At 32.1% G+C, this 22,540-nt stretch overlaps 2 protein-coding genes across 2 annotated transcripts; one reads left to right on the forward strand and one right to left on the reverse strand.

The window, feature by feature from the left end:
- The first annotated feature begins 3,844 nt into the window (after positions 1 to 3,844).
- Positions 3,845 to 5,408, forward strand: LOC105142161 (uncharacterized). The gene is made up of 2 exons (XM_011049669.1): positions 3,845 to 4,145; positions 4,242 to 5,408. Exons 1-2 carry the CDS (start codon positions 3,931 to 3,933, stop codon positions 5,236 to 5,238), a joined length of 1,212 nt encoding a protein of 403 aa, XP_011047971.1. The 5' UTR covers positions 3,845 to 3,930; the 3' UTR covers positions 5,239 to 5,408.
- A 3,973-nt stretch (positions 5,409 to 9,381) lies between these two features.
- On the reverse strand, positions 9,382 to 15,228 carry LOC105142162 (arogenate dehydratase/prephenate dehydratase 1, chloroplastic-like). Its single transcript, XM_011049670.1, has 11 exons — positions 14,400 to 15,228; positions 13,215 to 13,282; positions 13,043 to 13,135; positions 12,754 to 12,954; positions 11,788 to 11,868; positions 11,600 to 11,695; positions 11,408 to 11,485; positions 11,216 to 11,305; positions 11,064 to 11,131; positions 10,101 to 10,182; positions 9,382 to 9,864 (listed from the first exon to the last, which is right to left on the reverse strand). Exons 1-11 carry the CDS (start codon positions 14,674 to 14,676, stop codon positions 9,808 to 9,810), a joined length of 1,191 nt encoding a protein of 396 aa, XP_011047972.1. The 5' UTR covers positions 14,677 to 15,228; the 3' UTR covers positions 9,382 to 9,807.
- Positions 15,229 to 22,540: the final 7,312 nt, after the last annotated feature.

Consider the following 22,540-nt stretch of genomic DNA (forward strand, 5'->3'; position numbering starts at 1 on the left):
TATGTTTTTTTTTTTTATCTGTGAGATACATGGTATTATGCATGAAAACAATATATTTTTTTTGCAACATTTCAATAAAAAAAACAAGTATTTTAATACTAAAATTGTATTTTTACAGTATAAAAATGCCAACCAATATTAATCCAAAATGATGAAAAAAATATGCTGGAAAAATATAATTTTTTTGAAGGATTTTGTAATTTTTGTGAAATTTCCTTGTTTTTTTTTTATAAAAAGATAACAATAAAAATATAATAGATATAACATTATTATTATTATAATATTAGATTGGGTTTGGGCCTAACCCAATTATATGGGTGAGCCCAACTTGATCAAGCAAAGCCTCCCTAAAGGAAGTGTGCCATAATCGGCCCAATAAGGAGAAAAAAAAGACATTGGGCAATAGTAAGCCCATAATAAAATTGGGTTGGGACCAACCCAAAAAAAAAAAAAAAAAAACTTTTATATAAGGCTGGGTTGATCCCAAACACGTGGGTTGGGCTGATGGTCCAGCCCGAAGCAACTATGGTTTGCTTATTGTGCTATACACAGTAACCACTCAATTATAATTATCCAGTTACTGCGATTATGCACAGTAACAAACTAATTATATTTCTTGCAGCAAAAACATGCACAACGCGTATTCTGCATGTAAGTAAATAAACAGGAAAAGGAGAAGGAGAGTGCTACCTGGAATAAAAGGGGATATATTGGTTGAGCTGGCGGTGACTTCCTAGTGGTGAACAAAAATAATATCAGTGAGGATGTCGTGACTCACCGTTAGTGGCTCTAGGCAACGGTGGTGATGCTACTATTAGTAGAATAACTCTGCTTCTTCTTTCTGCCTTTGTTTTTTATTTTCTTTTCTTCTCCTTTCTCGCTCTAGGCTATGCTTTCCTCTCTCTTATGTTTCCCCTTTCCTTTTTGTTCTTTCTTTCTGCCTCCTATTCTCCCCTACTGTCCCCTATCTTTTTCTGTTTGTTTTCTCTTTTCTTTCCTTTCTGTTCTCTATTTCAAACCTCTTCAAAATTGTCCCTTTGTTCCCTTTCTTTCCCTGTGCTTTCTCTTTACTATTGCTCTTTCTTTACTCACTTTTCTTCCCTTCCCCTCCTTTTGCTTTTACTTTATTTTTCACTCCAATATTCCTCTTTTTATCCCTCGTTTTTCTACTCTCTTCCCCCATATTTATAGGGAGGAGGATAGAGGGTCACTCTACCTTTTCTCATCATTGTGCAAGGTAGGGTGGCATGGGGCATTCTCTAGAGAACATGGCTCCCTGTTTTTTTTTTTTTTTATAACATGATTGTAAGGTGTGTGGAGGGGTATGACTTATTAGTGTTTGGTCAAGTCGAGGGAGAGAGAGTGAGGGAAATATCAAAGAAAGCTTCTTCTTCCCTGTCTGTGTAGAGGGGGGAAGGAAGAGGATGCACAATGTTGTTCAAAATGACACTGTTTTGAGCCTTTTTGTTCCAAGTGTATGAAATAACGTCATTTTTCCAAAAATGCATCGTTTTATTTAAAAAGAAATGGTGCCAAAAACATGTCAAAGTCCAAATTGATCCTTTGTGATTTGTTCAATCAAATCCGTAATTGTAATTTTAATTTTAAGAATTAATTCAACTGCGTCCTCGCCAAAATAGGATGTCAGCCCTAAACTTGGCCATTCTTTTCACGTTGATCTTTGGTCTTGGATTTTTATAATTTGACCCTCAATTGATTAATAAATTTTTAGTTTCTTAAATTTAGTCCCTGATTCAGTTAATTTCAGCCCTTCTATTTACGTGTTGTTTCTAGTTTGGTTCTTGGTTTCAGATTTCTTCAATAAATCTCTAATTGGCTATCAAACTTTAATAATTATACAATTAAGCCTTTATTTGATCAAATCAGCTCTTAAAAATTATAATTTAACTCCAAAACTTTAATTTCTTTCAATTAAAGCCAAAATTGACTTAAAATCAAAATTTCTTACAATCAAACCCTTCATAAATTTAATTAAACCTTCAATAAAATTTAATTGACTCCATAAATATATGATTTTGGACTTTTCTTCCTCAAATTGAATGTTTTTTGTCCACAGGGCTCTTATTAGTCAACGATATACTGTCAAATCTCAATCTTTGTATTTTCAAACCTTCTAAATTAATTTTTGGTTATTTTTTAGGCGCTCTGGCATTCGTTTTCTCACTACTATTATTTTTTTGATTTTTTTCCAAATATATATATTTTTTTGTATTTTCTCCTTGTTTTACAGAGACCTAAAAATGGATAACAACACCTTTGACTTAGGTTTTTATGCTAGAAGCACCCTATTTAGAAAAATGATGAAGTTTAATCCCCGACCAATCAAATGTTAAATAATGGAATTAAAAAAATAAATCATACAAAAGGATCTAAAATTAAAAAAAAAATAGCAATGAAAAAAATAATGATTAAAATTGAAATAAAAAAAATAAATTAGATAACAACTATTATTGTTTTATTAGATGTAAAATTTAAAAGACAAATCAATTTCATAAAATGACCTAAAAAATTGTTCTAGCTCACAATAACTTTCTTTCTAGATAAACATTTTTTTTCTAGGCATATTAGCTTTTGTTAATTTACAAATTACTTTAATTTTAGATTTGACCAATTTAACCTATATAAATATTTATTATACCGGGGTTCCATAGGCATATTGTCTTATTTTGTTGTCCTAGATAAAATAAAATAAAAAAGCTAAAAAATAATGTTGACACGTGTTAATTTCTTAAATTTGAAATCTAAATCATTAAATTGAAAGCATCATATATGAAAAAAATCATGAAACCCAATCCAAATAAATCAAATATTAAATGATGAAACTGTAAGAAAAAATTAATCATACAAATGAATAAAAAATAATAATTAGAAGAATGATGATAAAAAAAATAAAATAAAAAATAAATTAGAGGAAACCACACATTTTTAATTAAAGTGTGAAATTGAGGGAAAAAATAACTTTAACAAAATGATAAAAAAGATAAAGAAAAAAGGACTAAATTAAAAAATATATATAATATAAATTTAGATTAAAAGATAAAATTAAAAACCAATAAAAATTTGAAGAAAATGGTTAAGAAAAATATTAAAAAAAGAATAAGAACTATAATGAAAAAAACCATAAATGACAAACTGGAATTGAAGAATAAAATTAAAAAAATTATAATTTTATAAAACTATCGAGGATAAAAAAATTTAAAGGAAAAAAACAAAGTCCAAGTACAAAGGTAAAACAAATTTAGCAGTAGCTTTGAGAATTTTCAAGATTAAACATAAAAATTAAAGACAAAAAAAATAATTTTATATATAACACCCACAAGGAATGTTTAGGATAAGTATTAACCACGAATAGATAGTCGTTAAGATAATTCAAAAGCTATTGTTTTTTTATTAGGTGATACCACATTTAAAAACCATAATATTTTTTTATGTGCTTACGTATGATATAATTATTTTTTTTATATTATTTAAACATTAAATGATAAATTTACCCCCCACCCAGATCCAAGAATAACAAAAAAATAAAATAAAAAATAATGAGAAAAAGGTAACCATGACCATGCACCAAAGTTATGTTTTTTTTTTTTAATTATTATTTCAAGATTAATAAAGTAAAATCAATGTGATTTTAATAGTAAAAAACATAAATACCTCTGCATACTAAACCTAAAAACAATTATTACATGAATATTTTTTTTACTTGTTCATAAAAAAAATAAAAAAAAACTTTGATACCCTCGTCAAGTAGCCCAATTGTTGTAAAATCATAAATTTACTATTCAAATAGAGAGTTTATAGCTACAGTATAAACATTGTTTGGACCCTTTTCCATTTAGTTTATTTTGTTATGTTGTGTGTGTGTGAAGGAAAAGAAAGAGACCAGAGATCGCGGGAGGACAGAGAAGAGCCATGGCCGGTGATGATGAGAAGCCAAGAAGAAGCAGAAGCAGAGAGCGAACACTTGTGTCATGTTGCTCCAACAAAAGAACAAGGAGAGATATCCCATCTTCATTAGAACAGTCCCGTTTATCTCTTAATGATCTGCAACCTCTCTTGATTGAAATTCTTCATAGGCTACCCTCCGCTCAATCTGCGTTTCTGTGCAAGTGTGTATGCAAAAAATGGTATTCTCTAATATCTTCTCCTTATTTTGCTGGTCGATTTATAACCCATCATCTCAATCATCATTACAAGCAAAACCCTTCTGCTCTTCTCATCAGTTACTGGAGTAAACCCAGTTGGAATGTCCTGTTCACATTTTCGGATGAACCCATGTTCAAATCTCGTGGATTTGAGCTCAGCTATCTCCCTGAAAGAAATGGGTGTGTTAGGGTCTCAGCTATCGTCAATGACTTGATGTTATGCTGTGTAGCTAAGATTGAAATTGGAATGTTGCAATATTATATCTGCAATCCATTTACAATGCAATGGATTGCCCTCCCATTGCTTGAAGCTGATTACATGAATGATTACAAGGTGGGATTTGTTTGTGAACCTTACTATTTTGAAGATAGTCAAGGAGAAAGTTTTATTAATAGCAAATATCGATTTAGGGTAGTTCATTTCACTAGAGTAGAATCTACGCAAATAGTTATGAAAACATATTGTTCAGAGAATCAAAAATGGTATAGGTCAGTTCTCGAAGGTTCCGAATTTTGGTGGATTACTGATGTTGTTGCACACAATGGGAAGTTGCTTTGGTGCAATCGTGAGCATATTTTTGCTTATGATCCCTTCAATCCAGAGCTATTCACTTCCATCAATTGCTCTTATATGCAAACCAGGTTGTTGCCCGCAATGGGAAAATGCTTTGGGGTGCGTCAGGGCTTTCTATGTTTGATGGAATTGGTAGGTGTGGGCATTGATCGGACTTTTCATATTTGGAAACTCAAGGATTATAATAACGGGGAATGGAGCTTGGAGGACCATGTTTCTCTCAAAGCAATGATCCCTGAAAGTTCCTTGGTTCGGGAAATCGTTGATGGTAGCGAGAACAAGTTAAAACCGCTGGGTTTCCATCCAAGTGATGGGAATATTGTCTACTTGCACTTCCAAACTTATGTCATCTCATTCAATACGCGGACAAAAGAGTTGAAAATGGCTGGTAAGATTCCAGGTGTGAGAGATTCCTTTTGTCACGGAAAGGTCTTCCATGTTGAACTCCCATTGTGGCCTACTCCAATTGCGAAACCAATAGAAATCCTTCCATGCTATTGAGAACATGACTGGTTATTGTTCTGTACTGTTACTCTCAAATCTTCTCTCACTGCTTTCATCTTGGTGTTGATGGTGTGTAATTCATCTACTGATGAGTTAGTCTGTCGGTTGTTACTTGAATTAAGTTTTTCATCTGATATTTTCATACCTCTTTCAAGTTTATATTTCCATCTGGTCAAAGATCTCCTCTGCTTCTGCAAGCCTCTTGATCTTGCAAAACCAAATCATCAAAGTATGATAAGTTATCATTTCTTGCACAAATACTTGCTTGCATTTCCATTCAACAAGAAATTATAAAAATGAGTATTTTCTGCTGCCCCAAATTCAACTTCCATGACAGCAAGAAACTCAAGAATCTTATTATATAACCGACACAACTTTCAGCACAAGTAAAGAATCGTTATCAATGCCAGACATAAAAACCTTCATTTATATCTTTCACAGCTTCAAATTCACGTGCTTTACTACCTAGTTTATGAAGAACTTTCTTGTAGATGGAAGAACTGGACTTGAAGTTAGGCTGCTTTGAGGCCCAAGAAAATAGGTGAAGCATGGTGGAGTCTTCTTCTTGGAGTTGGGGTGGTGGTAAGAGGCTCATGGTTCCTGGAATTGGCAAGAGGCTTGTTGTTATTTATTTTTAGAGCCTCATATATATATATATATATATATATATATATATATATATAATACTAAAAAAAATTAAGAAATGTTGGAAGAATATATCATAACACCTAAAAAATTGTTAAAGACTAGCTGAGGATCAAAATATACAAAATTAGAAAATTTTCTAACATAGTTTTAACTAAGAAAGACCTTATTAGCAAAGAAAATTCAAGTTGAGAAGAAAAATTCAAAATCTGAATGTTCAAGGACTTCATTGAAATTTTGCAAGGTTTAATTGAATTTACTGAGAGTTTAATTACAAGAAAAATTAATTTTTAAATTCAATTTAAGTTTTAATTGGAAGAAATTAAAATTTGAGGGCAAGATTGCAATTCTTAAGAGCTAATCAAAGGTTTAATTGTATAAATATTAAAGATTAATGAAAAATTAGGGACTTAATTGAATAAATAAAATACCAAGGACCAACTTGCAAAAAGCGAGTAACTTCAGGAATTGAATTTTTTGAAACCAAGGGCCAAATCAAAGAAAATTTAAAGTTTGATGGTAATCCAGGGATTCAATTAAACAAATAAAAAACTAAGAACCAACTTGTAAATGACGGTCAAATTTGGGGTTGGCAATTGAATTTAACAGATGAAATTGCATGAAATTAGAAGTTTATAAGGAACTTACAAGTAAAATTAAAAGAATTTGGAAGAATAGAGAGTAAACTAAAGTTTATCAAATCGTAAATTAAAAATCTTAATTTATAGGGTTGAGCTAAAATGATGTTGAAGATACAGTGTATCTTTTTCTTTGATAGTTTTGGTTAATTAAATAGGCACTTTCAGGCAAATAAATATGGCATTTCCAATACTTCAAAGGTTGTAGCCATCACCATTCAACTGAAAAACACTCTATTTACAACCTCATTTGTATGAAATCAAAAGTTTACATCCTATTTTCTTCAATTATCTCAACAATATCTTGTCTACGATTAGTCATTACTGTATTTTTAGATTCTATACTAATTGAGTTGATATTTTCAAACAAATAAAGGTGAAACAACAAACCTCCAAATTAAGTAAGAATGGATCCAACATAAAGATATGCACCCCTCATGCCAAATTCAGGTGGTCTTTTACAACGTTAATATTGGAGTTGCTTCGGCGAAGCCATGAAAGTGACTAACTCAATCAACCTTAACTAAAACACTCATTTGTACAAAATCACCATACTCTTTCGTTTGTTCACACACAAAACACTCAAAGATTTTCTTATCAAGGGTTTAAAACCTTTATCTTAAAATTAAAAGGTCAAAAACACTTCATGTTGGTCTTCAAATTTGTTACAAAACCACTTAAATCCAAATCATTGATCTAATGGTGAAACTAACCTAGTTCTGATTTATTAAAGCCCTAACAAACTCATCTAAAAACTCTTAATACAAGGGAAAAACAAGAGGGAAAAATACATTAGTTAATGTTTAAGAAATCCAAATCAAGATTTCAAGGTTTCAATTTGTTTTGCTGAGTTTGGAGATAAGAAAAAAGGAAGACAATAATAAAAATTAGTTCTTTTTTGAAGATTTTAAGCTTAGAAATTATATATTTATAAACTTTGAAAGTGGAGTTCATGAGGTCTGTTAGATTAGATAAATTAGTATGTTATGTTTACATTTTAGTTAGATTTGAAATCTACCAAATGTAATAGTAAGATGTTGATTTTTTTTTTGTTTAATTAATGTATGGTTCCAGATTCTTGAGTTGTTGTTTAACTCCATGGAATGTCAAAATGTCAATTTTAAAACCTAGACTATTCCAGCATGCTTTTTGTTTTGAGTTGGTAATTTGAGGAATGAAGATTTAAGCATGTTTTTCTTGTTTTTATTAGTCCATTTTGTTTCAATTATGTTTGTCATTAGTATTGTGGTTTGCTGGAATGAAGAAAATATATTTTAGAGGCCTTAAATAAATATTCTGGGATTAAACAGTGTTTCTGGGTTTTTTAGGATTTCGAGTTCATATTTGTTATGTTCATTTGAAGAATATTTTTATGGGTGTTAATTTTAGAGCTTGTTTTGATTTAATTCTAGTTTCTGCAAGTTTGTATATCATTATTTGTAAATAATTTAGGACTTCCAAGCATTAATAACATGTTTTGTGGGTTTTAATCTTAGAATTTAAATTTTAAACCGAACCTATTCTTGACAAAAATCATAATATTTGAGTAATAATCAAAGCAAACTAACACTTAATTCTTGATCTATGCTTAGTTATGCACAGAACTTTATTTTTTATTCCTTGAGATCTGGTCTGGATTGATATTCATGTTGCTAGGTTTAAGTTTGAATGTTCTTGACATTTTTTATTTTGTTTGTGTTTGATAAATTTTTCTTATAAAATTTATGAGTTTTTATGTTTTTATTATGTTGAATCTGTTTTGATTTTGAGTTTTTGTTTGGTATGTTATCGGATCAACCTATTCATATCAACTATGTCAAGTCAACCCACTCAAGGCATCTTAATCGGGTTAGTCACAGATCTTGTTTGGTTTGTCATATATATATATATATATATATATATATATATATATATATATTTTGCTTATAGTGGTTTTTGTCCAATACCCCTTAAATTTGTTTTGATTAGTTTTATTTCAAGAATTTTTTTTTTGTCAAATATAACCTTGTAAAAAAATATAAAAAATAATAAATAAATATAAAAATACAAAAAATCATAATTGTAATATAATTTTTTTTCGGTTATATATATTTAAGTCTATCAAAAATATAAAAATTATAATTTGTTTTTTTATAAATAAAATACATGGTATGTCTTATATTTCTTAACATACATTTTGGATTTAACAGTCATTTTTATTAAATCCATGAGAATTTAACTAATATTTTAATAATTTATAAAAATTTAATTCCTAATAATTAAATGTAAATATTCAGTATAAATGCTGAACCTATAAATAAATTAGTATTTAAATATTAGAAATTGACTAAGAAATTTTTAAAATTATTTTAACTATTTATCAATTTTAATTAAAAGTACTTTTCATCACGACGCACAAGTTATATCAGGACTCCTATACAGATCTTTTTCATAAAAAATTATTTGAACACATAAACCCGTAATAAATTTAAAAAACCAAATTTATTTACACCAATAAATTTTCATTCTAAATCATAGATAAACTACTAATTAAAAACCCATAAAAACCTTTAAATCACATTCAAACAATATAATACAACTTATTATAAGTAAAATATACTAAAACTATTAATATTTTTTCTAGTCATAATCAGTTTGTTACCCCTAAAATCTTTAATAAAACTAATACATCCAAGTTTCTTAAGGCATCTCCCTCGTCCCCCAACACCACACGAACGAGTGCAACAAGGCTTATGGTTCCTGGTGGTGGGAAGTGGATAGAGGGAGGGAGCTACTTGTTTCTATTTGCTCTAATAGATGCATTTATCATCAGTCTGTCCTCTAACATTTGACAGTACATAATGGGAAGAAATGATCATTCACCAGAGAAAGCATGGCTAAAACTATCAATGCTTTGAAGACCATGTTATTAAATCTTGCAGATCCAAAAATAGAGGACAGGGCGAGCGGGGGGCGGCGGCTTACATGTCTCATGCCCTAACTATTTCAAGTAACCGAGGGAATGTCCTCGGAGAACATTTAGGCATCAATTGTTGCAACTTACACCAAGAAACCTCAATTTTGCAAGAATTTTGAAAGAGAAAATTGAAAATGGAAAGAGAGATCATGCCGAAGAGAAACAAACATCTCATCAACAAGTCTTCACCATATCCCAGAAATCTCTCTTCAATATCTCTTCACCATATCCCAGTTAATCTCTCTTCCTCCAGATTTATCAGAAGCATGCATATGTACGGTGACAAAAGCTAAATCATAATCTCTTCACTGCAGGTTCAGTGACCACCTAAAGAGTTGCATCTGTTGGATAGCAGCCAAGAACACGAAGAAATCTTGCAAATTCCTGGGTGAAGATAAATAAAATCGAAAATAAATTCAATTGCAGTTAACAAGTTCTGGCTTAAGGTTTAGAGTATGTGAAAGAAAAAACAAGCAATATATCAGATAGTACATTCGAAAGGCAGAATTATACAAAGTAGAAGCTTGAAGAAGAAACATATAGTCAGGGGTTCGCTTCTGAAATATAATGAGGATGATTTTTCTCAGAAGTGTCAGGAAATTTTAAGACGACTCGCTGACCTGCAAATGTGCCAAAGCGTGCTGGGCCCGAGGTTCTGCCATGGAAGCGTCAAAGTCAATGTAGAAAAGGTAATCGAAGTACCTGTAACCAGAAATACATCATCACTATTACACAGAATCCAGAATTCAAGAAATGGTATTTACATTTGAAACTACAGAAGACAGCATAAAACATTTAGCTGCAGAGGTCTTAGAAATGAGAAACTCGAGATTCACCAAAAATTCATTTTAGGTTCAGTTGAGTGAAGTCTATATTTTGCATGTCGACAATAATGCAAAACTTATGGTGCATAGGTAAATGGAGATGAACAGTATATTTCCAGCAATGAATTGAGCACGGAAATGTCTCAAAGTCTCAATGATAAGAAAACAGAAAAATATAGACACTTTCTGCAAAATGACAAGCTTTCTGAACAATGACAAAGCACAAGACTTCCATTCCGAATGTTTCATGAAATGGTTTATCTCATCTTCTTCATATCATAGAGACATAAAAGAATGCTTTGAGAAATTATCTCACTCAACTCTAACCATGGTTCTATTTGCTTGATAGAAGAACAGGGTTATCAGCAGCATTTTTTCACATAAAGCAAAAATCCTTTCCAGTCATCATCTTGATCATTACAGGTGCATTAAATATAGGAAAATGAATGTTAATATGTAACTATTGCATTTTACATCTCTCTCAGGTCTTTCAACAGGTATTCTTCATAATTTACATAGCTCCATTGACCCAAAGTATATACATTTTTTGCTTCCTGGTTTTGCAATTAACTACCTATTTCTCATTATCTTTTTCTAGTGTTGTTCTCCTTTTCAATTTTATTTGATTGTTTTTCCAAATCATTCATCTTAAAATGCATTGATTTTCATCAACAGAATCAACTGCCAGATATAAATAGTAGATTAGCTCCCATCAAACCTCACAACTTGCAAACCTTCATCAAAAAGGTTAGCACTAACCTGGCACTTCCCTTGTTAGAGTCATCAACAACCCTTAATGGACGCTTTCTTTGAGGGCGACTCTCCATCTGAAAGTTGGTCAAAAGGAAAAAGAAATTGGTTTTTTGGACACAATTAAGGGGGGAAAATATGTTAGCTATTAGAAAAATAACCTTTGTCAAGTTGATGTCCCTCAAAGCAAACACTGCTAGAGCTTTGAACAGCATGCCAGGACCTTCTTCGAGAGTGAAAACAATGCTTGTCTAAGATGGGGAAAATCAGGACTCGGTAACAAATGTTTATAACACATTTTTTGTTGATATGTTAAAAGAAAGTATACAAGACTGGGAGGTGAATAATAGTACCTTATGGGGCCTGTCACTTCCAGGAATCAAAGGTTCTCTTGCAAGTATCAAAAAGCGGGTAATATTATCATCATCATCCTAACATGTGTAAGTGACCAAAATCAGGCTAAATTAAGTTCAGTATGAAGAAAGTACTTGATTTTAAAATTCATGCAATAAACAGTCATCGGAAACTTAAAGGAGAAGCCTTACCTGGATTTTTTCCAGTAGAATGTTGAGACCATAGATGTCTGCTGCACGAGCGCTAGCAATTGCTCCTGTGTCTCTTTCCCCATTTGCCACAACCATCTGTCCTCGAATATTTTAACATTTGGTACACAGACAATCTATAGCATGATTCAAGCTTAGTCAAAACAAGATTTAAAGGATCTGAAAATTACCTGAGCAGCACCTGCAGTATCATCAGCACTAACTCTGATGATACCTAATTTGTTCAAAGTCATTTCACATTGAGCAAGTGCCTACAAGTTGGAATATCTTTTAATAGAGCATCATATGTACTTTTGAATTTAACCATCAAGTCCAAGCATCATTAGTCGGTCTCATATAAAGTTTAAAGATCAAATGCTCGAAATGTCAAGAATCAAAAGTTGAGAAAGTAATCAGATCACACTAAAATGACCCTACATTGGCTGGATTAGCACTAGTTAATAGGTGTTATACAAGGTTAGAAATATTTACGATAATGGAATGAGCTCCAAAGTTTTTAGTAATAAATGAAATTTCACAAGCACTTTGACCACAAATTGATGAGTGTTTATATCTCACAGCTGAATCTCATGGTATACATCAGTGGATGTTTTCTAAAACAAACCAAAATTAGTACATGCATTCATTGGAGGATGTCTCCTAATCTATCGATGATAAGTGTTTATATCTAACAGCTGAATCTCATGGTATACATCAGTAGATGTTTTCTAAAACAAACCAAAATTAGCACACAAGCATTCATTGGAGGGTGTCTCCTAATCTAAAACAAACTTCCAATAAATTCCTGCATGGAAAGTTTGGCTTTCCAAATCATTTAGTATCACTTTATCCAGCAAATCTTTAGTTATACTTGTAAAGGAAAACAATAATGGTAATGACACTAACAATATCAGCAAAATTAAAATTTTGTACGTAATCAGATGCACTTCTCAAGGCAAATCATGATATTGCTCTTCATTATATCAAACATTCTGGAGAAGCCTATCTCCATTTACTGTCTCATGCAAGCAAGAAAAAACACCATTTTCTGGGTATTTATTCCCTTGTCTAACATTCATATAAGATCTACTCGTAAAAACTATATGTGGACCTAATAAAAAGGTAACAGCGAGAGCAGAACTCTGAGTAAAACTAACCTGGGGGTGGCTCAAAACACGTTTCAATTCATCCTTCTGTACACCAGGCAATCCCAAAAGGCAATGGTTAACTATCATCTGCACCTCCCCTACTATATGCAGCCTATGACGAAGGAGTAAATCATAATTACGGTGGATGCTGCCACCCACTGAATTCTCGATGGGGAGGACTGCTTTATCCACTAACCAGAGTTCAACTGCCTGGTCAATTGAGCACAGGAAAATATTGGTGACAATCATTTGTAGCTTAGTTTAACAAAGAAAAGTGATGCATAAGAAATTTATGAACCTTGAAAGCAGCTTCAAACTGATCACATGGAACAGTTTCACACTTCGGATATGCTTTTAGCGCAGCAGCCTCACTGTATGCACCAGGTATCCCCTAAAAGTGGGCATCAAAGCGAACATAAGAATAGCACAGAAGACATGGATGTTTGGGAGAAGAATATCCAAGTGGTTACCTGATAAGCAACCCGTACTTGTGCACCATTTCCAGGAGAAGAAGAAAGATCTGTAGCGGACAACGGTTCTACAATACACAGCAAAAATGCAAAGTGGATCAAAGAACATTTTTTGGAGTTTTGGAAATTGACACCAGCTTCATAGATTTTCTTTGTCATTATTGCACAGGCACAATGCATTGTTATTGCTTTGACTAACTTAAGAGGCGACATGGTAATTATCCTTCACGTGGTTCGAAGCTTACAGGTATGAATAAGATCCATCACAAACCTCCAAAAGATCTAACATACCCATACTAGTGGACAAACTGATACAAATAATGGAAACCACTGATTTCAAATTAATGATTGAAAAGGAATTAAATTAATTACTACTATAAAGATCGATCCTTAGACCAATTATGCATGCAGAACACGAAAATTAACCCAAGAAATGCTCAACTACATGCACTCGAAGAGCATCTGTGACAGGGCTAGCACCCTATATATAATTTTTAAATTTTCAGCAAAATCTTCTTCCGCAAACCTAGAAATGCCTGAATGCATGCACGTTATGAGCATCCAACTTGATCACGTCTTATATGGCATTTCCAGATTCTGAATAAATCTTCTTCCATGGAAATACAAATTCTCAACAAATTCTTCTTGTAATATAAACCTAAAAATGCCTGAATGCATGCCCTCTATAAGCATCCAACACAATCAGCATCATATATTGCATTTCAAGATTCTGAATTAATCTTCTTCCAATAAATTTATCAAACATTCAAAATCATCCTAATAGCTTCAAATCATTAGTTATCTTCCAAATATAAATGGAAACACACAATTGATTCTATCAGCAAAATAAGATAAATTCATCCCATCATCCCAGCTATAACCACAATAACATTGGCTAAGAACCACAAAAACTATAGAACAGAACCGAAAATCAATCTGCATTGCCAACCAAGTGATTATGTTTTGGTTTTCAAGTCCAAACCAAATTGATTGTTCATCTACAGACGCATATAAATTAGTAATCCACCAGTGAATCAAGGTCCTGTTTTACACTAAAGCAGGCTGTTTTGCTATTCTACAGCTTACAAAGCTAGTAAATTTAATAATATTAATTCAATATATAACAATCCAAGAAGAATAAACAGCTTAACTTCAAAAACAGTGAATGAATATATAATAACTCACTAGGAAGAAGGTTCAAATCCTTGTGAAACCCTCTGGACTGAGTGTCCTGAACCTGATCAGTTGCCCCAGAGGTATCCACCGGTTTCTCATCTTCAACAGGAGTGATAGCTCTTTGAGCCAAAACACTTAAACAACAACATTCCCATTTAGGAAGTCTCTCAAGATCCCAATAGCACCTCAAATCCACACATCTCCTCAACCCCAAATCTGACTCGCCCACTTTAGAATGAGGCCTCAAAGGGCTAATCCAGATGGGAGAAGCAGCCCTTAAAGCCATTAAAGAGTAAAAAAGATTGCAGCTTTCACAATGTATATGCAAATGTAAACCAAAACCAAAACAAAACAACCTCACCAACAAGGTATTAAGAAAACATAAGAGAAGGGTTGTTGGTGATGGGGTTGTTGGAGGTGAGTTTTGGTGAAATCTCCTACAACATTTGTCAAGGAGACTCAAATAAATGGACCCCACTAACCCAAAAAAACCATACAAACAAAACCCACAATTCTATGGTCTCTCTGTAATGAAAATCAAGAAAAGAAGTGATCTTTTTCACTTTTTGTTATTTCACAAAAAGAATTTGACAACAAATAAAAAAAAGGGTCTTTACAAGGGATTGTTAGTGAGGTAGGTGAGCCAGAATTCTGGCTACACGTTTCCACAGATTCTGGAGAGAGAAAAAAATTACAAGGAATTACAAAAGAGAAAAGGCTTTACAAGAGAAAGAGGCACTAAAGAGACAGCATTGAATGAGAAATAAATGTGTTTACTTGCTTTCAATGTCTCCAGAATGCATTTACAAAAAAACTCTATCTCATACAGGTATATTACCGAAGAAGAGGGTGAGAGGTGGTTCTATTCTTGTGGTGGGGTAAACGTTATTTCTACCCTTGAAGATTTATCAATGTTTCACTTTAGTACCTATAGATTAAATATGACCAATATTGCCTTATGTTTCCCCCTTAACAATTCCTTTTATATATATATATATATATTTGGATTTTGAGTTTTCTCAGGCTGCTAAGTGTTTTTGTGAAATATTATAGGTTTATGGGGACTAGAGAGGAAAGAATGGGAGAAAAAGTAACAAAAACATGATGAAAAGAGAGATTTATTATAATAATTTCGTTGTAAAAAACACAGTTGAAGAATTTTGAAAACTATAGAGTTAAGATTGGGAAATTTTAAACTTATGGAGGATAGGGAAATGACATTGACAAAACCATAATGATAAATAGACTAGAATGCACCATTTTCCTTTTCTTTGATTCCTTCAATCATTTTAGAGTATTGCGAAGCATTTTAAACCATAGGAACTAGTTTTTCATCACTTGAAATCGAAGTTATTTAAGGCTAAGATCATAGGTTTAACATATTAAAAAAATAAAAACAACTTTGTTTTCTTTTCTTTTTTTAAATCCGGTAAAGTCATATCCATCCATGTTGCTATCAACATTTGTTAATGGCTATTTAATACTTGGAAAACAGAGTTGTTATAGCAAAGCCAAACCTAGCAATTTTAGTCAGGAATGTTTCCCTAATTTGAGAGTTTTCTGCCTTGCATGTTTTGATTGCTATATGTGAAGAACGATGTTGCATTTGGGGTATCTCAAATGTTTTAACGTATTGATATTAAAAATATAAAATAATTATTTAATATGTTTTGAATGAATTAAAAATACTTGGAAAAAAAAGAAAAACATGACAAAAGTAATGGCGCATGGTTACCTTGGATGATGAATTTTGGAAAGGAGTCACTGTTATCAAGCATTTTTCACTTTGGTAGGGCCAAAAAGCCTGCAATTTTACTTTCTGGCAACCAAAAATGGTTAGATTTGGCTTTGAGAAGCAGAATCTTCTTACCAGATAAGAGCAATCTCCATGTTAAGGCAAGAAAAGAAGGGAAGGACAGGGTAAACAATGACATGGAATTGCCCTATTGGTTTTGTGTAGATTCTTTACAGTACACTGAGCTGGCTATTTGTCCTCAGAAACCCCACTGCAGTCACTGGACTGCTCAGCTTATTTGGAAAGTTGGTGATAGATGAAAGCAACTCGTTACTATACTATAAAGTGCTGTTTTGCACTTTCGTGCTCACATTATGAAAACTTTTCTAAAACAATTTTTAGTTTTAAATTATTATTTTTATTATTATTTTATTACTTTTCTAAAATATTATTCATTTTAATAATATTTTTTCTCTAAATTTATATTTTTTTTTCTAATTTCATACTTTAACATTTAATTTATTAAAAATTAAATTTTATAATTTATTATATTTTAATTTATACATAGTTAGTTTGATCTCATGACTCGTATGATAGTTTGGCGGTTTAAATCATTTAACTCGAGTGTTTTTTGTGTCTTTTCAATTAACAAGTTTTTTTTGGTAATTCCATCCTTCAACATTCAATTAATTGGAAATTGTGTTTTATAATTTATTTTTATGAGGTTATCTCGATTTTATGACTTTGGTCACGTGTTTTAGTAGTTAACTCGGGTAGACTCAGATTGGTTTATTGTGTTATGTTTTTAGATTGATTTTTTTTTTCATAATCAACCGTTAACAATGAGTTTGCTAAAAATTAGGCTTCATAAGTTTTTCTTCTTCTTTTCATAGGAGTATCATAATTTCATGACCTTAATTACGGATTTAACAGATTAATCCGTATTGACTTGGATTCTTTTTTATTTTTACTTTTTATAAGGTTATCCCAATCTCATGACCCAGATCGCGAGTTTGATAGGTTAATGCAGGTTATTTTTTTTTATAATTTTTTAATCAATTTTTTCAATTTTATTCTTCAATAAAGGTTTAATTGAGAATTAAGTTTTATAATTTGTTTTGATGTATTTTATATAAGGCTATTATGGTCTCATAATTCATGTTGTGAATTTAACAAGTTAATCCGGATTGACTAAGATCCAATATGTTATCGTTTTAATATTATTTAAAAAAATATTATCTTGAATTTTTATGAATCAAGTTATATTTTTACTAGTTATTTGGAGTTACTTTTAAACTCATTAAGTCAATTAAGTCATATTAGATCAATCTTTATATGATCTAATTTTGTTATTAAAAAAATATTGGTAATACTTAAATATTTTTTTTGTACATTTCAAATTTTTTTGATCCGACTAATATCAAAACACAAATAAACAATATATAGTCAACTAATTATAACTCTTGGTGCGATGATTTTTGTAATCATTTCTTGCAATTCAGGAATGACCATGGAAAAACATAATATGTTAAGATTTCTACATAACTTACATAAGGGACTTTTAAAGTGTGTGAGAGTATTATAGTTTATAATTTTAGGTGCGTTTCACTTGAAAATTTATTAAATTTATATATTTTTTTATAATTTTAATGTTCTAACATAAAAAAAAAACTTAAAAGAATATTTTAATATATTTTAAAGTAAAAAATATTTTGAAAAGTTCTATCCATCATAATACTAAATACATTAATATGATATTTTCAATCAAGTCCTTTTATATATATATATATATATATATATATATATATATTCGGTTTTCTTGGAAAGGTTTAAGGATACACCTAAAAGCTTTTGTTCTTGTTTAAATAGAAAGTATGATCAGGGCAAAGGGTCAGCAGAAAAGGTTCATGCTGTGCACACAACCACGTGTGATGATGGGATTCTTTGATGAAATATCCTTCGTATTATTCAAAGGTATCAAATGATTTTTTAGGTTAAAGATAATGAGTTCTAGAATATATAAATGTTAACTTGCCCATTTGATATTCCATTAATTTTTGTTTATTAAAATATTTTTTATCTAACATTTTTTATGATTTTAATATATTAATATTAAAAATTAAAAAAATTATCTTAATATACTTTTAATTAAAAAATATTTTAAAAAAACACACCTGTCTTGGTGTTATAAAGAATGCTAAGAAAGTTGGTGGATATGCAACTTTCCCTAGGAAGTAATTTAGCTAAAGCCAATAATATTATATATAATGTCCGATGAGGACAAATCATAGCGAGTCAATTAGATTCCTTTGATTATATCGATCACTACATCCTTGTCTACTGATCATTTGCCAATCATCCCACAATATCATACAGCTGCTGCAATAATATATCGAGTGACCTTGGAGTCAGTGTCTCAGACACCATATTTTTCACCGCATGATGTTTCTTGATTTTACTGCAATTAAGTTGTCTACTAGTCTATATACAGGAGAATATCCGTGGGAGGATTATAATATATGTCCAAGAATTTTCTGTAAAGAAAACAAGGAGAGTCCCTGTCACAGCTTCCCTTCACAAACCACATATTTTCTCAGGTAGTTGAATCAAATCCTCATACTAAACCGCATGATGTTTCTTGATTTTACTGCAATTAAGTTGTCTACTAGTCTATTTACAGGAGAATATCCGTGGGAGGATTATAATATATGTCCAAGAATTTTCTGTAAAGAAAACAAGGAGAGTCCCTGTCACAGCTTCCCTTCACAAACCACATATTTCCTCAGGTAGTTGAATCAAATCCTCATACTAAACCGCATGATGTTTCTTGATTTTACTGCAATTAGGTTGTCTACTAGTCTATTTAAAGGAGAATATTTGTGGGAGGATTGTAATATATGGACAGGAATTTTCTGTAAAAAAAAAAAAAAACAAGGAGTGTCCCTGTCACAGCTTCCCTTCAAAAACCACATATTTCCTCAGGTAGTTGAATCAAATCCTCATACTAAACCGCGTGATGTTTCTTGATTTTACTGCAATTAAGTTGTCTACTAGTCTATTTACAGGAGAATATTTGTGGGAGGATTGTAATATATGCACAAGAATTCTCTGTAAAAAAAAAAACAAGGAGTGTCCCTGTCACAGCTTCCCTTCACAAACCACAAATTTCCTCAGGTAGTTGAATCAAATCTTCATACTAATTATTTTTATTTTGTAATTTTGGATGTTGCATCAAGTCCTCCACCTAACCTAATTTTATTTTCTTGAAGAGGTAGGTGTTGAAAAGTTTATGGGAAAAAGAAAAGGAAGTTGATTGATCTAGGAAGAGTGATGATAGGAGCTAGGGCGTAGAGTAGAAAATGATGATTGCAAGCATTATGTTATTCTTGAAAGATAAAGTTAATTACATCGCTCTTGTGAAGGGGGGCATTTGGAGCATCATTTTCTTCTTTTTCAACCTGTGGGCTTCAAGTTGAAGGGTTATCTTACACCTAATGCTCTCTTAGCCAATCCCTATCTTAGTAATTGTCTGGCTATTAATTATCACTGAATCATATGATCTCTCTTGTTAAATTTTATTGACTATTTGGTCATCAAGTGTATTTTATTTACTTTGACTTCAATACAAGATTGGAAGTACTACTATATCATAAAATCTGTCTGCTAAAGATTACCTTGAAGATTCAAAGAGGGAAAATAAAAGGACTTCACTTAGAAAATCGGACTCTAATATATATGTAATTTATTAGTAAATTACTATATATGAAACAGAAGCTATTATATATCATACATGTTGAATGATCTTTAGTTTTGTATGCCCTAGCTAGCTAAAATGCTCGTGATCATAAGTGAGAAAATCTTATTCCAACAGGAAAATATGCCACAGGAATTGGAGGGCGGCTTTTGCTAGTCTTGCTCTTCTTCACGGACTTGTCTTCGTTAACCTCGTCCTCTTTGTTCAGTCTTCTTTCTGAACTTCCCTCTCCTTCACATGCAATCCTGCTAGAATCCGAGAAGCAACTAAAGAAACCAGGCAACAAAGCCATCGATAAGAAGCTAGTTTTGGACATACAATTCCATTTGGACATACAATTCCATTTATATACAAGCTAGAATTCCTCACAAGCAAGCATCCAAATTTATGTGGCAGCTGCTGGAAATCTCTCGGAGAGATAATTCTAGACAAGATTGGCAACTACCTTGGACCCCATGTGTCAGATGACATGTTGGGTTAAGCTGCTATAAGGAAAGAAACACTTCACATTCTAGCCAAGGTCAATTCTAGTATGGTTGAAATTTCGTTGTCACATAATTTCCACAGCGATGAAGATGTTGTACGTCCATGGCAAGTGGACAATATCATCATTCATTGTCGCCGACTAAAAATTAAGCGGTATGGCACACTAGAAACTTCAAGGGGAAGCCTTAAAAAAGTCCCCAGTCCATAGTTTCCATCTCAATTAGATCCTTAACATCAATCATATTCTTTACTTAGTTTAAGTAAGCATAATAGTCAAGGATTTGATCGAAAATCATGTCCTTCAAGAAGTTAAATCATTTAAAAATAATTTGATTTCCCTTTAACTCATTAAAAACCTATGAATTTACTGAAATCTTTCATATCACATGATAAAACAGACTATATAAAGAAATTCAATTTATCCCTAATTTGGATGCCATGAGATGAGACTTTAAAGGTTTTATATAAGCAATGGGAGACGTTAGGATTCAAAATGACCTATGGGCCCCAAAAAAACGCAGGTGGGTTCTAAAACGATTACAAGGCCTGGCCTGAAGCCTAGAAAAAACAGACATCATCGGGCCTACAGGCTTATCTCTTTTGTCCCTCCATGGAGTTCAACCATTTGTACACAGAAATTGTTCACAAATAATTTCTTCCATTCCAAAAAGGGAAAGAAAAATGATAACAAACCCCCACTGTACTATTTTATTTTTTGGAATTTAACTAGATGCAATTGATTTTTAGTAAAATAAAAATAAAAATTGTCATAATTCTTGTTAAAGAACAGGTTTTTTCTTTCCACTAGCAGTTTTTTTTTCCTAAAATTATCGACTATAAATTATAGTTAATCATCAGGAAAAGTATTTAAAGTTTTTTTTTTTTTTTGTAGTGATAAAAATCCTCCACTCATGGACGACTATTGAGAAAAAAGAAAGTGAACATGTTATGCTAACACGGGCGTGGGCTCATTTTCTGTATGGTGATCACACATGATGGCAACCAGCTCGATCCTCCCTGATGGCAACATTGTCTTAGGTTGCGGGGAGGTTATACGTACACACCATGCTAATTGATTCAAAGTTCATCGTCAAAGCTGCAAGCCATCGAACATTGATACCATGACTTGAAAATGGAATCCGAAAAAAATACCAGCCAAATTTACTGGATGACTAGGCCTGACAAGAGCTAGGAGCCATGCAGTGGAAATTAAGCGGACGACGAAGGGTCCAAGAAGATAGAAGAAACTTGAAGGAAAAGAAAAGGGCTTAGAGCTGGCTTCGGTTCCCCTTACTGAGTGTATGGCTTGTAAGGAAGTGAAATGTGTTTAGATTAGGTCTCGGTTGCTGCAGACATGTTTCACTGTTGTTGGCTGCTTAAGGTCACGACAATGGAATTAATGGTTAGAGACTGTTCTTCTTAACCTAGCCCCACTAATAATTTCATGCCTAGTACAACTGCTTAGCATAGAAATATATTAAGCTCAGATTGTCAGTTTTTTGTGCATCTAAAGCTTTGTACCGTTGGCAACCAAAAGAAAAGAACATGGAAAGATTGTGTCCCACTTGAACTTGATTGGCAGTGAAAGGGAAGCATGATGATCATCTAGTTTCACATTTATCTTTTCCAGACTACCCATCAAATGAGGTCCATTGGAAGCATGGGTACAAGTGAAAAATGATTAGCTTAGTAGCATAATCCCAGTTACTTAAGAACAAAAAGTTGCGCTAAATTAATAGTACCAGTTTATAGACTGATTGAGGCAATACCCTGCTTTGACAGGAGAGCACACTGAAACAAATACTGCAGAGATTTTGGTTCTCACACTACATTGTTAGCCTTGCTGGTCCATTTAGTGGCTCGGTGATTCAGAGCTTGACATGGATCAGGTTTCATTTTGAGCCGAATTTTATATTCAGTCAGTCAAACTCTAATAGCATAGTATAATGATCTTTACTTGATTGACTTGATCAAAACTATAAATATTATTTTAAATAAAAATTGATTTAATAATCCGTAAATCCTGACAATCCAGTAACACATAAATCTCCGCAACCATAACTGTGGTTATAAACCTGGGATTGCCTATGCATGGGTACCGCATTGAGTTGCTGTAAAAAGAATAAAGAGATAGTTGTATCTCAGCAATAATAATGGCTCCTGCCATTTCTGAGC

Source organism: Populus euphratica, unplaced genomic scaffold, assembly GCF_000495115.2.
Source record: "Populus euphratica unplaced genomic scaffold, PopEup_1.0 scaffold137.1, whole genome shotgun sequence".
Lineage (NCBI taxonomy): Eukaryota > Viridiplantae > Streptophyta > Magnoliopsida > Malpighiales > Salicaceae > Populus > Populus euphratica.

Bases quoted from the DNA above. Each gene is read 5' to 3' on its own strand.
- LOC105142161 (XM_011049669.1), top strand. From the start codon at position 3,931: ATGGCCGGTGATGATGAGAAGCCAAGAAGAAGCAGAAGCAGAGAGCGA. The intron at 4,146-4,241 runs GTATTCTCTAAT...TCTTCTCATCAG, and splicing joins AAGTGTGTATGCAAAAAATG to TTACTGGAGTAAACCCAGTT.
- LOC105142162 (XM_011049670.1), bottom strand. From the start codon at position 14,676: ATGGCTTTAAGGGCTGCTTCTCCCATCTGGATTAGCCCTTTGAGGCCT. The intron at 13,283-14,399 runs GTGAGTTATTAT...TGTGTATTGTAG, and splicing joins GGATTTGAACCTTCTTCCTA to AACCGTTGTCCGCTACAGAT. The intron at 12,955-13,042 runs GTTCATAAATTT...TCAATTGACCAG, and splicing joins AGTTTGAAGCTGCTTTCAAG to GCAGTTGAACTCTGGTTAGT.